This window comes from Colletotrichum higginsianum, chromosome 2 (genome assembly GCF_001672515.1).
Source record: "Colletotrichum higginsianum IMI 349063 chromosome 2, whole genome shotgun sequence".
Taxonomy (NCBI): domain Eukaryota; kingdom Fungi; phylum Ascomycota; class Sordariomycetes; order Glomerellales; family Glomerellaceae; genus Colletotrichum; species Colletotrichum higginsianum.
This window is the reverse complement of record NC_030955.1, coordinates 3,033,771-3,051,666: the sequence shown is the minus strand read 5'-3', so window position 1 is coordinate 3,051,666 and position 17,896 is coordinate 3,033,771. Positions and strand designations below refer to the sequence as shown.

At 55.0% G+C, this 17,896-nt stretch overlaps 7 protein-coding genes across 7 annotated transcripts; 3 read left to right on the top strand and 4 right to left on the bottom strand.

Moving 5' to 3' along the window:
• Nucleotides 1-44: 44 nt before the first annotated feature.
• On the bottom strand, nt 45-2,354 carry CH63R_02642 (RNA recognition domain-containing protein; the record flags this gene model as incomplete). The annotated part of the gene is made up of 1 exon (XM_018297617.1): nt 45-2,354. One exon carries the CDS (start codon nt 2,352-2,354, stop codon nt 45-47), a length of 2,310 nt encoding a protein of 769 aa, XP_018162433.1.
• A 496-nt stretch (nt 2,355-2,850) lies between these two features.
• CH63R_02641 (Nuclear condensin complex subunit) lies at nt 2,851-6,108 on the top strand (the record flags this gene model as incomplete). The annotated part of the gene is made up of 2 exons (XM_018297616.1): nt 2,851-5,560; nt 5,618-6,108. The coding sequence occupies 2 exons, from the start codon at nt 2,851-2,853 to the stop codon at nt 6,106-6,108; spliced, it is 3,201 nt and encodes a 1,066-aa protein (XP_018162432.1).
• A 224-nt stretch (nt 6,109-6,332) lies between these two features.
• CH63R_02640 (GPI ethanolamine phosphate transferase) lies at nt 6,333-9,296 on the bottom strand (the record flags this gene model as incomplete). The annotated part of the gene is made up of 8 exons (XM_018297615.1): nt 6,333-7,368; nt 7,428-7,690; nt 7,745-7,983; nt 8,035-8,405; nt 8,464-8,591; nt 8,641-8,932; nt 8,983-9,027; nt 9,085-9,296. The coding sequence occupies 8 exons, from the start codon at nt 9,294-9,296 to the stop codon at nt 6,333-6,335; spliced, it is 2,586 nt and encodes an 861-aa protein (XP_018162431.1).
• A 933-nt stretch (nt 9,297-10,229) lies between these two features.
• Nucleotides 10,230-10,721, bottom strand: CH63R_02639 (uncharacterized protein; the record flags this gene model as incomplete). The annotated part of the gene is made up of 3 exons (XM_018297614.1): nt 10,230-10,357; nt 10,415-10,468; nt 10,535-10,721. 3 exons carry the CDS (start codon nt 10,719-10,721, stop codon nt 10,230-10,232), a joined length of 369 nt encoding a protein of 122 aa, XP_018162430.1.
• A 1,436-nt stretch (nt 10,722-12,157) lies between these two features.
• CH63R_02638 (MIZ/SP-RING zinc finger) lies at nt 12,158-14,114 on the top strand (the record flags this gene model as incomplete). Its single annotated transcript, XM_018297613.1, has 6 exons — nt 12,158-12,677; nt 12,727-12,795; nt 12,852-13,159; nt 13,237-13,342; nt 13,402-13,627; nt 13,679-14,114. 6 exons carry the CDS (start codon nt 12,158-12,160, stop codon nt 14,112-14,114), a joined length of 1,665 nt encoding a protein of 554 aa, XP_018162429.1.
• An 895-nt stretch (nt 14,115-15,009) lies between these two features.
• CH63R_02637 (Transporter particle component) lies at nt 15,010-16,037 on the top strand (the record flags this gene model as incomplete). Its single annotated transcript, XM_018297612.1, has 4 exons — nt 15,010-15,413; nt 15,547-15,664; nt 15,757-15,846; nt 15,906-16,037. 4 exons carry the CDS (start codon nt 15,010-15,012, stop codon nt 16,035-16,037), a joined length of 744 nt encoding a protein of 247 aa, XP_018162428.1.
• Nucleotides 16,038-16,514: 477 nt separating this feature from the next.
• Nucleotides 16,515-17,896, bottom strand: CH63R_02636 (Malate dehydrogenase; the record flags this gene model as incomplete). The annotated part of the gene is made up of 7 exons (XM_018297611.1): nt 16,515-16,655; nt 16,722-16,872; nt 16,915-17,377; nt 17,437-17,524; nt 17,599-17,709; nt 17,794-17,825; nt 17,884-17,896. The coding sequence occupies 7 exons, from the start codon at nt 17,894-17,896 to the stop codon at nt 16,515-16,517; spliced, it is 999 nt and encodes a 332-aa protein (XP_018162427.1).

Genomic DNA, 17,896 nt, shown 5'->3' with positions numbered 1-17,896 from the left:
ACCCCTCGCACATGTCTTCTCTCTCCACCTGACCTACACCTAACCTAGCCCCGGGATGAGGCCTTCTTCTTCCTCATCAGACGCTTCCTCGCAATCAGCAATGGCTTCACGTCTTCGCGGTCGACCTTGCCCGTAGGCTTCTTGCCATCGGTCGTCTCCACCTTCTCGGGCTTCTCGTCCGTCTCCTCCTTCTTGCCCTTGTGCAGGTTGCCCTTCTTGCCCTTCTTGCCCTTCTTCTTGTCCTTCAGGGAGGACATCTTGGGCAGCTCATTGCCCCCATCGCCACTCTTCTTGGCGTTCTGACCGTCCTTGGCGTTCTGCGCGTTCTGCCTGTTGCGGTCCAGGTTCTTCTCGTTGGCCTTGCGACGCGCCACAACAGAGGCGTTCTCGATGGCGAACTCGACAATGAGGCGCTGCTTCTTTCCCAGCTCGTTCTCCAACTGGTACCCGTTGAGGAAGCGCAGACCCATCAGAGCCCAGCGGTGTGAAGAGTACTCGATGAACCCGTATCCGCGGGACTTGCCGCCGCTTACCTCGGGAACCTTTGCGCCTTCGCGACTCTCGAATTCGATTTTGGCCTGGCGGACGATACCCTTGCGCTTCAGCTTACGCTCGTGCTCGCCCTCCTTGGCCTCCTTTGCGCTCCGGACCTTCTCCTCTTTAGAAAGGGGTTGACGCCTGCCCTCCTTGACATCCTTGGCGAACTCGACACAGGCCTTACGGGCCAGCTCCTTGAGCTCCTTGGAGCCGAGGTTGCGCGGGATGTTGCGGATGGCCAGACGCGTCAGACTGATGTGCAACGTAGGGTTGCTCTGCACAAGCTTCTTGCGCTGTTTCGCGCTGTCTTCCCTCATCTTGATCTCGTTGGGGGTGAGCTTGTGGTACAGCGTAGACCTGGTATCAATCTGACCCTCGTTGAGTAGGAAGAGGCGTCGCTTGTCCTTCTCTCGTCTGCTGGCACTGCCGTCGGCAGCCAGGCGCTCAGCGTCGTCCTTGCTGACAGCCTGGGCAACCTGCAGAAGCCGGCTGTCCATGGTGTATCGGCCATCCTGATCAGCGGAATCGTCCTGCAGCACGGAGTGCTTGGTCGGGAGGGTGGTAGGCTGCGTGCGCGGCGCGCCCTTGATGCAAGCTTTGGCGTCTGCCTCGTTGACGAAGCAAACGAACCCAGTGCCCGCGGGACGGTCTGTGGCACGATCCATGACAACACGGGCGTACCTAACAGGACCGAACTTGACGAAATGTTCCTTCAATTGGTCATCCGTAACGGTGAAAGGAAGGTTTCTGATGAAGAGTGTCGATGTGTTGTCGGTTGATGTCTGCGTCTTCTTGACAGGCTTCTTGTCGTTGTCGGCATTGCTGGCGTCTTCTTCGTCGTCGTCTTCAGAGAGGTCATCATCCTCGTCTTCATCCTCTTCCTCATCCTCGTCCTTGTTCTCGTCACTGTCCTCCTCGTCCTCCAGATTCATCATGTGGTTCTTCATGAAGTTTTCCAGATCGGCGTCGGCGCCCTGAGGCTCCTTGCTGGCCTCGCCATCTTCGGCAGGCCCCTCTTCTTCCTTTGTGGCAACCTTCTGCTTCTTGCTCTTTGGCTTCTCATCCTCGTCTGCCGCGTCTTTGGTCCCATTCACCTGGTCCCATTCGCTCTTGTCCACGGCCCAATCGACCGCAATAGTTCTGCCGTCGATTTCCTTTCCGTTCATCTCCAGAGCCTTCTCAGCATTTTTCCGCCCTCGAAGGGTAACAAAACCGAATCCCTTGAGCTTGCCCTTGTTTTGGGGAAGGTCGGCGAACTTGATGATTCCATAGGCCCGGAAAAGAGCACCCAGTTGTGCGGATGTCTTGATGGACCAGGGCAAGTTGCGGATAATCAACTTGGGAGGTTTCCTGGCCTCCTCCAGCTCTTGCGTACGTTTCTGCTTCTGGCCGGCGGCAGCCGCTCCCACGACGCTCTCCTTGCTGTCACGGCTTCTGGCTTCAGCAACATCGACTCTGATGCGGCGTCCCTCCCACATCATGTTGTTGAGCTTCTTCTTGGCTTCCATTGCATCTTCGGCATCCGTCAAGGTGACGAAGCCATAGCCTCGGGAAGCCTTGGTGGCCTTGTCGAGAACGACAGTCGCATGCTTGACCGGGAAATGCTCGGAGAAGAAGTCGGTCAAGGATTCGCTAGTAGCTGTCGCGGGAAGAGAGCGAACGAAGAGAGAGCGGTTGGCCTCGGTGCGGGCTTTCTTTGCCTTGGGTTCCGCTGCAGAGTCTGCTGCAAGGTTCTCGGCGACGGCGGCTGCGACGAGGGCATCGTGCTCATCTTCCTCGGCTCGTGACCGCTTGAGCGGCTTACCAGGAGATGACATGATGGATTGATCCGGTCGTCTTCAGCGTTAAAAAGTCTGGTATGAAGTGAATTGCAAAGTAGCAGACCGGAAGAAAGGCTCGACTGGCAAAAGGCGTAGTGGAGAGGTTCACTCAATTCTGCATAGGAAGATGGCCGGCGGTGATCGCAGCTGCCGATTCTACGATAAGGATTTTTTCTTTGAGCTTATCAGCACGTGCAAAAGCAATTATGGGGACGACATATGTTGACCCCGCGCTATACTGCTTGGGGAAGTCTATTGACTTACTCGTTGCAGACTGGATAACAACAAAAACGCGCCGGGGTTTGCCCACTGTAATTGCGTGCAGTGTGTCGGAAGTCATTTCGCAGATGGGGGACGTTGGTCATCACCCGTCAATCAACAAATACATACTTTTTTTCCTACTTCATTAACGAGTACACAGCAACTGCCAACATACTCCATGCCGCCTCGTCCAAATTACTTGCTTTGACGATACGAACACGACAACCCCAAGATGCCCGCACGAGTATCTACGAGGTCCACGCGGACGTCGGCCGCCGTTTCGCACAAATCCTCCGCGGCGACGCTCGGCTCTCGAGCATCAACAGCGTCTCGATCCTCTTCGCTCGCTCTCGACGTCCCAACCGAAAGACCCGACAATGAGCTTCGTGGCCAGGTGTGTGCTGTCTTCCGAGACGCGCAAAAGAACACAGCGTCACACCGCAAGCTCGTCGTCACCTTGCGCAAGATCCAGGAGGCCTGCGCATACGAGCCGACCAGCCTGAAGAAGTCAACAACAAACGACTTCGACGAGGAAGCCTTCAACTCCGAGTTTGTTCGGTGTGTCTTGAGGGTTATGCCCATCAAAAAGGCAGAGAGTGTTGGAGAGAAGACGATCCGGTTTGTCGGTTTCTTCCTGCGACATGCGAACGACAAGGACAACGAGATTCTGGGAGAGGTCGATGAGGATGCTAGTGTCATGCCCGAGACTCCCAGCACCAGACTTATCAGCTACCTCATGAGTACTGTTCTACCCCTGATGTTGGCCAAAGACAAGTTTGTGCGGTACAGATCCACTCAATTAATCTCGCACATCATCAACTCTCTCGACGCCATTGATGACGATCTCTTCCAAAAGCTCCGTTACGGCCTTCTCAAGCGCATCCACGACAAAGAGGCAATGGTCCGCGCACAGGCGGTTCTCGGCCTTGGGCGCCTGGCTGGCAACCAAGTTGACGCCGCGAACGACGATGATAGCGACGACGACGACGCCAGCGGCCTTCTCGAGAAGCTTTTGGAAGTTCTTCAAAACGATCCCAGCGCAGACGTGAGAAGGTCGCTTCTCGTCAACCTCCCCATTCTTCCTGCCACTCTCCCATACCTGTTGGAACGCGCCCGAGATCAAGATGCCTTGACTCGCAGGGCAGTCTATTCGCGGCTGCTGCCAGCTCTCGGCGATTTCCGACACCTCTCGCTCTCGATGAGAGAGAAGCTCCTCAGATGGGGTCTCCGTGACAGAGACGAAAACGTGCGCAAGTCCGCAGGCAGGCTTTTCCGCGAACGATGGATCGAGGACTGCGCCGGTGTTGCGCCGCCTGAGGAAGGGGCCCCACCTGCCGAGCCCGCGCCTCCTAACTTCGACGGCCTCCTTGAGCTTCTGGAACGTATCGATGTTGTAAACTCCGGTGTTGAAAACGGTGTCGCTCTCGAGGCAATGAAGGGTTTCTGGGAAGGCAGGCCCGACTACCGGGAGGCTGTCACTTTTGATAACCATTTTTGGGAGACGCTATCTGCAGAGTCAGTGTTCATGGCTCGTAGTTTCAACGACTTCTGCAGGAGCGAGGGCAACGGCAAGTTCGAGTCTCTGGTTGAGGAGAAGTTGCCAGAGGTGACCACTCTTGCGTTTTACCTCGAGAGATACATCAGTGTCTTGATTGAGGCCATTAAGAGGGTCTCCCAGGCAGAGGGCGAAGAGGACGAGGAGGAAGACACTGTTGAGCAGGAGTTCATCGTCGAGCAGATGCTTCACATCGCAATCACCCTTGATTACTCCGATGAGGTCGGTCGTCGCAAGATGTTCGCTCTGCTTCGCCAGTCGCTTTCGGTCCCCGAGCTTCCGGACGATGTAACGAAGCTCACAATCAACGTTCTGAGGGACATTTGCGCGCCAGACAACGCCGGTGAGAAGGAGTTTTGCTCAGTAGTCTTGGAGGCCGTCGCAGATGTTCACGACACAATTGTCGATGACCCAGCACCAGATGACCGCACGGAAGATAGCTTCCATTCGGCGAAGTCCGAGGTCGGCGGTGACGTAACACCTACACGAAGCGGCAGCCGACAGAAGAGTCCAGAGCTCAGCGAAGAAGAGGCTCGGGCGAAGGCTGTCAAGGAGATCATGATCAACATGAAATGCCTGCACATTGTGCAATGCATGTTGTCCAACGTCGCCGGCAACTTACAACAGAACGACCACTTGGTTTCAATGCTCAACAACCTTGTTGTCCCTGCCGTTCGCAGCCACGAGGCGCCGGTGCGTGAGAGAGGCCTTGTGTGCCTGGGTCTCTGCTCTCTCCTTGACAGATCTTTGGCCGAGGAGAACTTGACACTCTTCATGCATTTCTTCACCAAGGGCCACACCGCCCTTCAGATCACTGCCTTGCAGATCCTTACCGACATCCTCAACGTCCACGGGGCTCAGCTGCTCAGCTCCACGCCTACACTGCTCAAAATTTACATCAAGGCGCTGAAATCGGGTACAAAGTCGCCCGAGGTCCAGGCTGCCGCTACTCTAGCCGTTTCTAAGCTGCTGCTGGGACGTGTCGTGACGGACGCAGAAGCTTCGGCCGAAATGCTCAAGACGCTCGTCGTCCAGTACTTTGACCCAGTCACGGCGACCAACCAGAGCGTCAGACAGGCACTAAACTACTTCTTGCCAGTCTTCTGCTACTCGCGAGCCGAAAACCAAGATCTTATGCGTACCGTCGCCCTGGATGCCCTGCACGCACTCCTGAATGTCCGTGAGAGCTTGGAAGACGATGACGCCGATGTCGATGAAGACATGGAGAGCTTGACGACCATCGGTGCCTGTCTGGTGGACTGGACCGATCCTCGCAAGTGTTTCAACCCTGCAACTGGCCTTGACTTGGAGAAGAAGACTGTCAACGGTGACATTCACTTGGAATTCGCGCTGGATATTCTGGATCGCCTGAACAGCAGCATTAGCAGTAAGTCAATCTTGATTTGCGACGAGACCCGAGGTTCAGTACTAACTTCCCTCGCAGAGGAAGAGAAGAAGGTCGTGGCGTCGCTACTCGGAAAGTTGTACATCTCGCCCACGAGCACAGAGGAGAAGCTCAGAGAGGTCTACGACGAGGTCACCATCGCCGTCAACGACAGGCTAATCTCCGACACGACTGGCCGCAACGCTCTCAATAAGGTCCACCTCAGTTTGGGCAAGATCATCGCCAGCCTCAGGGAACAGCAGGATGGCGAACCACGTCGCATGAGCAGAAGCGTGTCCGTCGCCGCTTCGGTCGCCGGGTCTGTCGCCGGGTCTGTCGCCGGGTCTGTCGCCGGATCTATCGCTGGGTCGGTCGCCGGGTCTGTGGCGCCGTCCGACAGGCATGAGACCGACAATGAGAAGACAATCAACCTGGAGCCCGACATCAAAGAGGAGGATGAGGACAGCGATGGCACCGTCATCCAGACCACTCTCAAGGACGACGGCAACTCTCTTGTGAGCGAGCTTCTGTCGGACGAGGAGGGCGCGTGAACATAACAAACACGTTGATAAAACCGGTTGGCACTTTTGTTTGATGGACGATCGTTACTGGATCATGGGACAAGGAAGCTTCACGGGTTGGTTTATTTCACAAGGATTGATGATATCTATGTACTGGTAATGATGACCCCATGCGGAATCGATTATGCGAAATTGTTTATTTCGTCTTTTTTTTATACCACAGATTGGGTTTCCGGCTCTCTGATGAAGGCCGGTCATGCGGATCCTAAGCGATAAAGTAGGCCAGAGACAATGATGTTTACGACGAGATGTTGCCCAATGCTCCAGGCCATGCAGTACAGGTACTTTGGTGAGAAGACGGTCCAGACAAACAGGTGTGTCCGCAGTGCCTCGCACGCCACCATGATGAAACCGACGCTGCATGCCGTGAAGAGCGTCATATGACCGACGTGCCGTAGAAACACGTCCCTCCCCTCGTCGCTGCCCGCCCTGCGGTTGCGGTACTGAAGCAGCAGCAGGTTCGTGGCGGAGGCCCAATAGATCGGCCCGGCCCAGTTGCTCACAAACGTCAGAGCCCCGACGGCGACGACGCTGAAGCCGGCGACGCCGTTATAGGCGCTCGAGAGATCGACGGAGGATATGGCATTGGTGCCGCCAAAGGCGAAGAATGAGGCGTACTGCAGCAGCAGGGAAGTCGTGGAGAGCGCGGGCAGGTCGAGGTCGAGGGAGGCGAGGAAGGGGAGCTGGAAGGTGAAGAGGAGGAGGAGCGGGATGTTTGTCACGCGGGACTGGGTTGCAAGGAGGAGGGTCGTGAGGTGGTGGAGTAAAGGAGACGTGTGTCTCGCCTCGGTGAACGGGTCGGATAGAGCGAGGTAAGTTGAATAGGCTGCCACAGCGGCAAGGCCGATGAAGACGGCCCTGGCGCGGGCCACGAGGGAGAGGCCCTGCGTGAGGGCATTGAGGACAGCCGGGAGGCCGGTAACGAGCTCCGGAGCGTCTTCACTGGTGAAGGCGATTTTGAACGTGAATGCGGAGAGAATGAGAGTGGCAGACGTGGCAGTGGCGAGTGTGCGAGGCAAGCCACGGAGTTTCCTCCGGATTTGTGCGAACAGGAAGAGATAGGCTAAGCTGACGAGAGCCCAGAGAAGGGAGGGGTTCGCCACGATGAAAGTCTTGACGATGTCGGGCTCGCCAGCGTGCTTTTGGCCGGTTTGGTTCCACCCCCGGATGAGCCTTGTGGCTGTCAATGCTAGCAGAAGCGAGGCCAGGGTTGGTATAAGGGCACGAGTGCTGTAGTATCAGTCAGACCTTTGAGAATCATGGTGTCAGACCACTCGCGGGGTGCTCACGTTTGCATCTTCTTTACGGCCAAAGAGCCTAGCCAGGCCGACGTAGCCCAGTACCAGAAGTGCTGCTCTTCTTCAACATAGCTGCTAGCGAACATCATGATACCATACATGACGGTGATGGTGAGTAGCGGAATGAGGCTGGGCCGGGCGCCGAAGACCAGAGAGCCTGTTCCGAGGAAGGCCACGGCTTCGCCGACGTGAAGCCTCCCCATGTCATAGTTGCTGGCCATGCTGCTCATGAGGTCTTGAGCGTTGCCGAGCCACTGCAGGATGTTAGTAAAACCTACACCTCGGGTTGGGGCAAGGCGGTTGCAAACCTTGGACATGGCTTCAAGCCATACTGGATCTAGTTCTCCCTGGCCGTCGTCCATGACTTTGAGCGCGTCATTGACACGATGCCATTCACAAGCTAGCTCCTGAGCATCATCCTGCGGGTTCAAGCAGGCCTTCTGCGTTGAGGTGGTTGCGAGATCGAACATCTCAGAACCGAAAGTCGCTGTCACGATGTTCAAGATTTGGCGAGCGTTGCGAACGAGTAGTTGAATCTGGTCGTTTTCTGCAGCGCGTCAGTCAAGACACTCTCGGGTTCATGGCCGTAGAAACCCACTATCTGACCAAAAGGGCAGGAAGTCCGATATGAATGCGCCCAGGTTGTTCTTGGGTACCGGGAAACCCAGAAGAGCGCCCAACGTAGGGGCGAGATCCGACTGTTCGACCTTGGTATAATAAGAAAAGTCCTCCCGAAATGCGGCCGGGGCTGGCAGGTGGCGTTGCAAGACCTTGAGCTTCGGCGATATGAAAACAAGCGCCGGCGAGGTCTCCCCAGGAGATGATGCCCCATGGTTGCCGGCGTCGTTCATGCCGTGGTCTCCACAGAGAACCATCAAGGCCGAGGACATGTGGTCTTGATTTTCCATGGCACTGTAGATGCGCTTGACGATATCGTCCATTTCATGCTGTTTCGGGACCATGTGCGAGCTGGTCATGCAATCAGTACAGAAGTCCAGAAGTCTGTGTCCAACAGCGGTGGTCTTACCTTCGTGGTCCCGATTTGTGTCCGATGTGGTCCAAGCCGAGGTAATGCAGAACCAGTGTACTCCAATCATCATTCTGTAGTTCGGTATCGATGTGCCTGGTGACGTTATTGTCAACCTCGGTAAAGTCCTGGGATGGGTCAGTTGAAGAGCTCATAAGACCGATACCAAACACTCACTGCAACGAAGAAGCTCGAGGTGCCATCGGCGCGGTCAAAGGTTCCAGGGAAGAGCTTGAGCCAGGTATCGTCACCATACATGACCAGTTTCCCCGCTTGTTTGGCCTTCATCTGAGCAAGCCAGGTGTCTTGAGCAGCCAAAGTCGAGGATGTGTCGGCTTCATCAAGATTTAGAATGACATCCAAGAAAGACGGGATCGAGCCGGTGGTGATAGCCTTGATCCTTGGCATTGTGACGGTCGGCGATCGAGCATAGGCAGTAAAGGGCAGAGCGGCTCCTTGACGAATAAGTCTACACTAGTGTCAATGATATTAAGGCAGCCAGAGATCACACCCACTTACTCCTGAGTATGTGTAAAGCCTGCGCCGTCCACGTACACAAAGTCGCTATATGCATATCATCAGCATTTACCGGGCTTGTGCATATTGATTGATGCCGTTTACCTTCGCAGTGCATCGACTACCATGAATACGAGGCGGTCGAAAGGCGCAGCTGGTGGCGGGCCATACTCCAGCGTCTCATACTGGGCCAGACCTGGGAGAACTGGCTTGTAAGGGAAGAAGCCAGTCGCGAAGATGACAATCGCCACCGGAGTCAGTATGTTGACAACCGTGAGAAGGGTCGTCAGAGCGCCCGATCCGTAACGAAAAGACATCTTCCTGATGTGTCCATCAAGGTGGCCGTTGAGCGCAGTTTGATGAGGTGAGAGGGAGCTTAGATGTAGGCTCCAGTACAATGAAAGTCGGCTCTGTGTTCCAGCGGCCGGAGGCGGATGGTTGCATAGCAATAGGAAGATGCCGCTAGGTCATTCATTCATGATACGGTGTACGAGAAGAGTGAGGGTCGCGAGGTAAGGCGAGTTGAAGGAAGAATGGATGTGACGCTTGCGAGCCAGCGGCGCAGTTCCGTCAAGGTCGTTTGGATCCGAAATGGGCAAAGCCGTTGAGTGGCCCAGAGGTTCACAGCTATGTAATAATAATGGACTAGGAGCTGAGATTGAGAAGGACACTGTGACAGCTCTAGCACAGGGATGAGACGCACCCGGCTGGACGGTATTGCGCCCGCTGATTGGCCGAATTTGGTAAAGCGAAGTCCGAGTCCCGTTGCAGCACCAGAAGGCCCCGGCCGATACGAGCAAGATATCTAGGCTTACCAAGGTCCTGTCGAGGCTCAGACTGTGTTTGCTTTCTCAACCATTATTAGGCAACGGGTGTGAATGGAAGAGGTACGAGGGTCGAGGGCTGGCACTGGATCATAGGTATTCTGCATCATTCAAGAGTCGTAATTGATTTACTCCCTGTTGGTGCAAATTCCGTCTACCGATTTTCAACCGAGTCTCAAATTCCGTTGGGTGCAGGTTCAAAAAACGACACCCAAATAACCGCAAAAAAATTCAGTCCCTTGATTACCCACACACACACAAAAACAAACGCCAAGGAGGTATAGGCTATGTTCAGAAGCGAAACACTCGTAACGAGACTTCTCATCAGGGCGGTCCGTCTTTCGCCTCGTTGACAAGCGTCTCTCCAGCCATAACATAAAGTGACCATGAAGTCAGAAGCATGATGAAAAAACGGCAGCGACAAGCTTAGGCCTTCTTCTGAACACCTCCGCGACGGTCCTTGTACTTAGGGAAAACAACCTTGGACGTCTTCTTCCTTTGCTTTTGGATTCTACCAGACCGACGCTTGGGCTTGGCCGAGTCGACATCCATGACTGTAACGAGTGTCAGCTACGTAAAGTGTAGGGGTGGGTAAGCATGATTCGACGTACCGTTATCGTCGGTCTTTTCAGTCTTCTTCTCAGCATCATCGCCGTTGATTTGCGCTGTAGACAAGTTAGTCTCTTGTAGATATTTCAAAGGCAATGGTGTTTATGGGGTTGAGCACGCACCATCATCATTCTGTTCTTCAACGTCCATGTTGACATCGGCCTCCTTCTCGGGCTTGGGCTGCCTGGATAGTTCCAGCAGCTTCGCCGAGAGACGCTCGGCTCTCGCCTGCTCAACAGGCCCAAAGACATTCGCCTTGAGTCTCTGGTTGTTCTTCTTAGTAACGCTGGATCTTGAGCTTCTGGCCATTGTTGCGGATGCTGCCCGGACGACTGGTGACGTGGAGAAGAGGGACTGGGAATGAAATGATGGACACAAAGAGATCAAATGAGTAACTAAATGACTGAGTAAAGGTCGGCAGAGTGACAGAGAGTTGGAATCGCCGAGGGTGTGAAAGTTACTGTGTGAGAGCGAACGGTCTTCACCTTCAGTGAGTGAGCGTAGGAAATTTTACACAGGCGGTCGCTGACTAGCCCCGCCTACCGATCAAGATGCCCACTGACACTGCAGGAATCCCTGGAAGGGTCTCACAAGGGCCAGACCACCCGCCTGCCACTGCTCAATCCTATCCTCCACGCCGCGGGGCCTGCCGGCTATTGCCACCCCACTTCGTCCAGACGCTGTCCTCACTCCCAAGTCTCACCTCATTTTCAGTTCACACGGGCATTTTTCTGCCTGGCTGCAAAGGGTGAGTAAGAATTCAAAGTGGTCGACTTGAGACCGATGATGGATGAGCGGCATGCAGCAAACCTGGTTTAGGGGACGCAGAGGCTGAAACAGCGGCGGCTGCGTCCACTGCAGCCTGCAAAAGCCTACCGGTTTGGGACCCTGTTGGTGCCGCCGGCTGCCACATTCGCCCTGTGATTCTTCTACAAGGTGAAGCCCAATGGGGACATTGAGGTCCTCGGCTGGTCCTCTGTTTATTCCCACGCCCGGTCCTCACTACGGACTGCACTGGGCGCTGCAGTTCGTCTTCAAAGAGCCCCAAAAGGCCGAGAAAGCTGGCGCCGGTCGTGAATGACATCAAACTCTTTGCCGACCCGAAGAATAGCCCGTTGGCAGGCCTAACCTCACCTCGTTCTGCCCCGACTCGCATCGCCGTTTTGTCTTGGACTTACGCTGCTGTCTCTTTCTCGGTTGAGCGTTAGAGTCAAGGCTGGGGTCCAGCACCACCAGCGTCATTGCAATTATTGTTGTCGAGGTTGTCAGGTCCCGTCGCAGAAAAAATCGCCGTAAAAAAGACACCGCAGTCGACCACTTCATACCTACTACCGCTGCCGCCACCACCACCACCACACACCCATTTGCACCAACAGCCAACAACACCCAGTGCAGAGCTACCTACCTACCCTGCCCTTGCTTTCCTCGACTGACTGACTGCAACTTCCCCACGCATTTTGCTCCTGCCTGTCGGCGCGCACCACGAGCCTTGCCGCTCCTGCCTCGTGTGGTTGCGCCCATGGTTCTTCTTTCCACTTGAGCCAGTCCTCGTTCTTTCCTTCTTTGTTTTTCTTCCCTATCCAAATCTGCAACCAGTTCAGCGATTTGAGCCAAGGCCACGAGACACTCACCGACATCTCCGCGCTCCTCCCCCCGGCCGAAGTCGATCCGACGTCGCATCCGCAAACCTTCATGAGGCTATCACCGAACGCACCACCGCGACTCGTCCATCTCGCCCGGGAACCATGACCTCCATCCCGAGGCCTGAGCTGCATGCTCTGGTCAAGCTGGTAAACAGCAACCAGCTGCTCAACCGCCAGCTTTCCAGCATCTGTCAGCTGAACGGTCTTACTAGCAGTGGCGTCAAGGCGTCGCTGCAAGGTCGCATCGTCAATGGTGAGCCGCCCCTCCTCCTATTGCGCTCCTTCTTCCTTCTCCGCTGCTTCTTGCCGACTACGGCATTCTGCAAACCTCTGTGTTTTCTCCCCATCTTGAGATCCACCCTGGCTGACTTCTTCCGCCTACTAGCGATCCAAGAGGCCTTTAACAACAACGACGTGACTCGCTTTCAACAAATCCAACGCAGCATCGAGACCGCAAGAACCGGCGCCTCCTCTTCGCCCGCCTCCCACAAACAAGGCCGCCCTGCCGCAGCAACTACCCCCGTGCCCATGTTGCGTCAAGATCAACAATACTGGGGGAACTCACGCACCGCTCGCCCCGGCGGCTCGAACGGCCTTGCCCTGCCTAGTCACGGATCGGGTGGTACGTCGGACACACTACGATTCATCCGCAGACACTGATTCGTTAGCAGGACCGTCCTTCAGCAACAGCCCATTCTACGAGATACAGTTTCGCGTCGGTAATGTTCGGCCTTGCGAGGGTACGTCATCTTCTCACCGTCTTCTCACTGGGGCCTGCCGACTAACCATCACTCAGCAATGACCCAGCACAGAAACATGGTCTCTATCCCGGTTCGAACCAGCGAGAACCCGGGAGTCGACAAGGTTCTCGAGGACAAGTCATTACGCATTATGGTATTCTGCGCTCAGAATGACAGCGGCACCCAAGACATCTCTTTCCCCCACCAGTCGGAAATCAAGGTCAATGGCACTGAGGTCAAGGCCAACCTCAGAGGCTTGAAGAACAAGCCGGGATCGACAAGGCCAGTCGACGTCACAAGCTACCTGCGTCTGAAAAACGACTATCGGAATTTCGTTGAGTTCACTTATGCGCTGACTCAAAAGGTGGGTTTTTTCGACGTCGCTTCTGTCGAGTAACCACTCATCCGACGGGCCTTTGCTGATGCCTGATTTCTGTATAGAAATTCTTCCTCGTTCTTTACGCTTGCAAGATCACGTCGGCTCAGGAACTGGCAGAAAAGATCAAGGTGGGAAAGAAGATCCCAAAGCACAAGGTCATTGAAGAGAGTAGGTTTGTCCGAGTGAGCCTCTCCGGCTTTGTTGCCTTGCTAAGGAAGAAATGACAGTCAGCAGAAAGGCGGCGGACACGGATATTGTCACCACATCGCAAGTCCTGTCATTGAAATGCCCTCTTTCCTATATGCGTCTCGATGTCCCGTGCCGCTCAGTCAACTGCTCGCACATTCAATGCTTCGACGCAACGTCATACCTTCAGCTGCAGGAACAAGGTCCCCAGTGGCTCTGCCCTATTTGCAACAAGTCTGCGCCATATGAGCAGTTGGCTGTTGACGAGTGAGTTTTACTTATGATTCGTTATCGTCTCCCAGCTAACCCTCCTTCGAGATATGTCAGAGACATCTTAGCAAACACATCCAAATCTCTGGATCAGGTTACGATCGAGCCTGACGGACAGTGGCGCGTGAATTTGGCGCAAGACGATGGAAAGCCCACCAATGGCGGAAGCGGCCTGGTCGATGATGACGATGAAGATGATTGGGGTATTGTCGAGGTCAACCCTATTCGCAGCCGCAACTTCGAAACACCCAACCGCTCAGTGGCCAGCACGGCCACTCCCACCACAACAATCATGTCACGTGAAAGCTCGGCAATGCCGAGGGGTGTGGGCACGACCAGCGGCAAGCGTCTTCATTCGGACAGGGTGACAATAGACCTGACCCTATCTGACGACGACGAACCCGTTGCGCCGCCCCCGAAGCGCCAACAATTACAAGGGCCAGGATCATATACCAACGGCTACGGTAGTGGATTGCCGTACTAAGGAGAGGTCTTCCTTGTTCTCTCAATCTTATTTATGAGATAAGGAGGGATCGTTGAGGTCAGTCAACTCATCGCGTACATAAATCCCTCGAAGGCGGATATGTAGCTCATGTATGCACTTTTCCCCCTCTTTTTTTTCAGTTTGGCGTGTGAAGGGACAGATGGATAGCTGTTCGGGCGTTTAGGAGGCAAAACATATCCCAATATCCTTGACGACCGAGTGTTACATGGCATGAAAAGAGGGCGATAGTCAGCCCTAGAGCAGAAGTCCGCTTAGATAGCGGAGGCCTTATGAGGCAAAGGCGAAGCTCTAGGGGCAGCGGTCCCTCTACTAGGGAGTCATGATCGCGGGCAAATCTCCCGCAAAATCAAATACCATTACTGCGAAGCTTCTCGTTCCTTCCCATGACTCCTGATATATTGTGCCAGGCCAAAATATTATCTTTTGGCGACCACCTCCTAGTGTGCAGGTGAACCCAAGAAGTAAGGCTGGAGTGGGAGCTGAGGTGTGGACCCTGGAGCTCAATGCCAAGCTCCACCAAGTACGTACCTAATCCACTTGTCTGTCGTCCTTCACCTGCTTGCATTTGTAACTGCCTTGCACTTGTACACAAAGCTGGCGACAAACACCACGATACGAGCTGTCACTACATCCTTCCGAACATACCCAGCGCTTTAGTAAAGACGGTCATAATTCGGATTCAACTCCCCCAGCTACCTGCCATTCATCTTTGCGAAGTCCTATCACGCCCGTGCTACATCGTAATCGACTACCGAGCAATTTCCCAGACCTACCTTTACCTTAGCCCAAGGTACGAACGATAAGCGAAACAGTATCGTTGCCGAACCGCTCGGAGTTGGAAGAAACAAACCAAGGAGCCGATTTCGTCGCAGTCATGTCGTTCGAAAGCGTCATGCCGCCGTACAATGCCACGGATCCGTCAGCCTCGTTCCTCAGCTCCTCGTGCCTAGACTTCCTCCTCATCGAGCTCGTGCCGCTAGCTTTTCGCGTGACGAGGGAGCTTGACACAGCGCCGACAGGCGACACAGCGAACGGTACGGTCGCGGGGGCACCCTCGAGCACTGGTGGAGGTGCTTCAGCCGACGCGCTGTCGTTTGTGAGCCATAGCCAGGGCGGGGGTGCAGCCGGTGGCAGTGCCGGTGGTCTCGCGCCGTCGAGCGCGGGTGGCGCGGCTGGGAGTAGCACAGCGCGGAAAATGGACGAGGATGAGGAGCGGGATGCGGTCTTTTACCGGCTTGAGACGCTGGGGTATCGCGTCGGGCAGGGACTCGTGGAGAGGTGCGTATGCCTCCGACTTCGCTCGTCGTCCCTCCATCTTCGGTTCTTCGCGACTGGAAAATGGTGGAAGCCGGCAGGCAATATTACAACTACTGGAGGCTTGAAGACGCTGACCCAATGTTTGTTGTTGCAGATTCTCGAGAGACCGGCCGCGGTTCAACGACACGCTCGACGTCATCAAGTTCGTCTGCAAGGACCTCTGGTCGCTGGTATTTAGGAAACAAGTGGACAACCTCAAAACGAATCACAGGGTATGTCTTCGCAGTGTCTTGGGGTCTTCCAAGCAAAGGAGAGATCAAGCTTAGGAAAGGCAGTGCTGACATTTTTCGTTCTGCTACATCAGGGCGTCTACGTCTTGACGGACAACTCGTTCAAGCCGTTCTCGAGGATGAGCACAGAAGCCGGCGGGCAGGCCGTTGTTCGTGCACAACCGGTTTGTGCTGATCTTGGACACAGCCGACATTTCAAATTGCTGACTACTCTTGTCGACAGTTCCTCTGGTTCCCCTGCGGAATTGTGCGCGGAGCCTTGGCGGCGTTGGGGATCAACGCTACCGTTCAGGCCGAGACGAACGAACTACCGGCCGCCATCTTTCAGATCAAGACACTGCCGTCGAGTACATAACTCCCACCAAAGAGGTTTTATTCCCTGAGCCACGGTTTCTCTTGCACGAGCACAAGCGAAGCAAATCATGGGCTTGACGGGATACTACCGCCGCAAGTATCTATTCGAAAATGCGGTCAATCTGAGTTGATTCCGAAGTTGTCTAACTCCAATTTAAACCAAGCTCGCTGATGGGGCAGGCGGAAACGCCGCCGCCGCCGATTTCCCGCCATATTCAAAACCACCGACGCCTCTGCCCCGTACGTACCGCGAAATCACGAGTCCAGTTGACATTGTACGCTCGTCAGCTACAAACTGTGCGAGATCAACGCCACTTCACAGCCTAGGAAAAAAAAGAATCGATCAGCCAGAATTCTCCCTCGGTTGTATTTCATCTATCACCAGTTCTCCTTGGCTACATTTGGAAGCTGTTGTCATAACGCTTCCTCGAGAGGGTTCTGGGGGGCTGTTACGGAAACAATTGTACAAAGGGGGGAATCACTTTTGAGGGGGGTTGTGGGCAAAGTCAACACCCTTCTTGATGTTGCCCTTCAATCCCGCAACGGCGGCCTCCAGCAACTTCTTCTCCTTCTCCGTGATGTTGCCGAGAATGTCAATCGCCTTCTCAGCACCGTTAGGCTGTGAGGGTGTCAGTGTGGCGCTTTGGAGTAAGGGGTGGGAATGCAGTTTTGCTGCGCGACTTACGCCGAGCTCGATGGGAACGGAAAAGAAGTCAACGCCAGTCTTCTCGGCAATCTCCTTGCCGCCTGGCACACCGGGCAGGTAGACGTAGCTAGGCTCAACAAGACCCTTCTCGCCCTTGACGGCCTTGAGAACCTTCTCGGCGAATCTACCACTGTCAGTCTAAATCTTTGCGATGTGCCAATCTCACTCTTACCTGAAACCGGCATAGGCCATAGAGAGGGTGGCGGAACCGGCCCCATCCTTGGCCTTGACGACCTCGTCACCGCCGAACTGGACGCGGTTGACAAGAGCATCGTACTTGTCGTCGGGGATAGAGACGGAGGGCTGGACTTGACTGAACAGGGGAACGATGGTCTCGCCAGAGTGGCCGCCAATGACGGGGACGTTCAGCTCATGGGGCTTTGACTTGCCCGAGATCTCAGCAACAAAGGTCTCGGCTCTGACGATGTCGAGGGTGGTGACACCAAAGAGGCGCTGGGGGTTAAAAACACCCTTGGCCTTGAGGACCTCGGCGGAAATGGGGACGGTAGAGTTGACGGGGTTGGAGATGACAAGGATGAATGCCTTGGGAGCGACCTCGGCGGCGACCTCAATCAGGCCCTTGACGATTCCAGCGTTGATGTTGAAGAGGTCATCACGGGTCATGCCAGGCTTGCCTGGAAGGGCCGCCGTCAGCATGAAACCGGCGCGGGCGGTGGGAGCCAATTAGACTTACGAGGAATTCCAGCAGGGATGACAATGATGTCGGCATCCTTAAAGGCAGCCTTAGCGCCGTCATCCTTGGGCAGGTAGCCGGTGGTCTTCTGTTTGCGGGAATCTTTGTTTAGCATACAACAGCCCGTGGGGAACAATGCTATTGGAATATGGCGAGACGTACCGCGACGGATGAGATGTGGGAAAGATCGGTGGCAACACCGGGAGTGTTGACGACATCGTAGAGGGCAAGCTCGTCGACGAGAGGAGAGAGCTTGAGGAGGAGGGACAGAGGCTGGAGAGGAGAAATTGCTGGTCAGCCCACGCGAACTAGATTTGCCTGATCCAGGCGGGGTCTGTCTGTTTGGCGTCACCGTACCTGTCCAATACCGCCAGAGGCGCCAGCAACAACTAGGACAAGCAGTCAGCATGAAGTTCTATGCGTAGTCGTGGAACAGGGTCCGCATACCGGCCTTGACCAT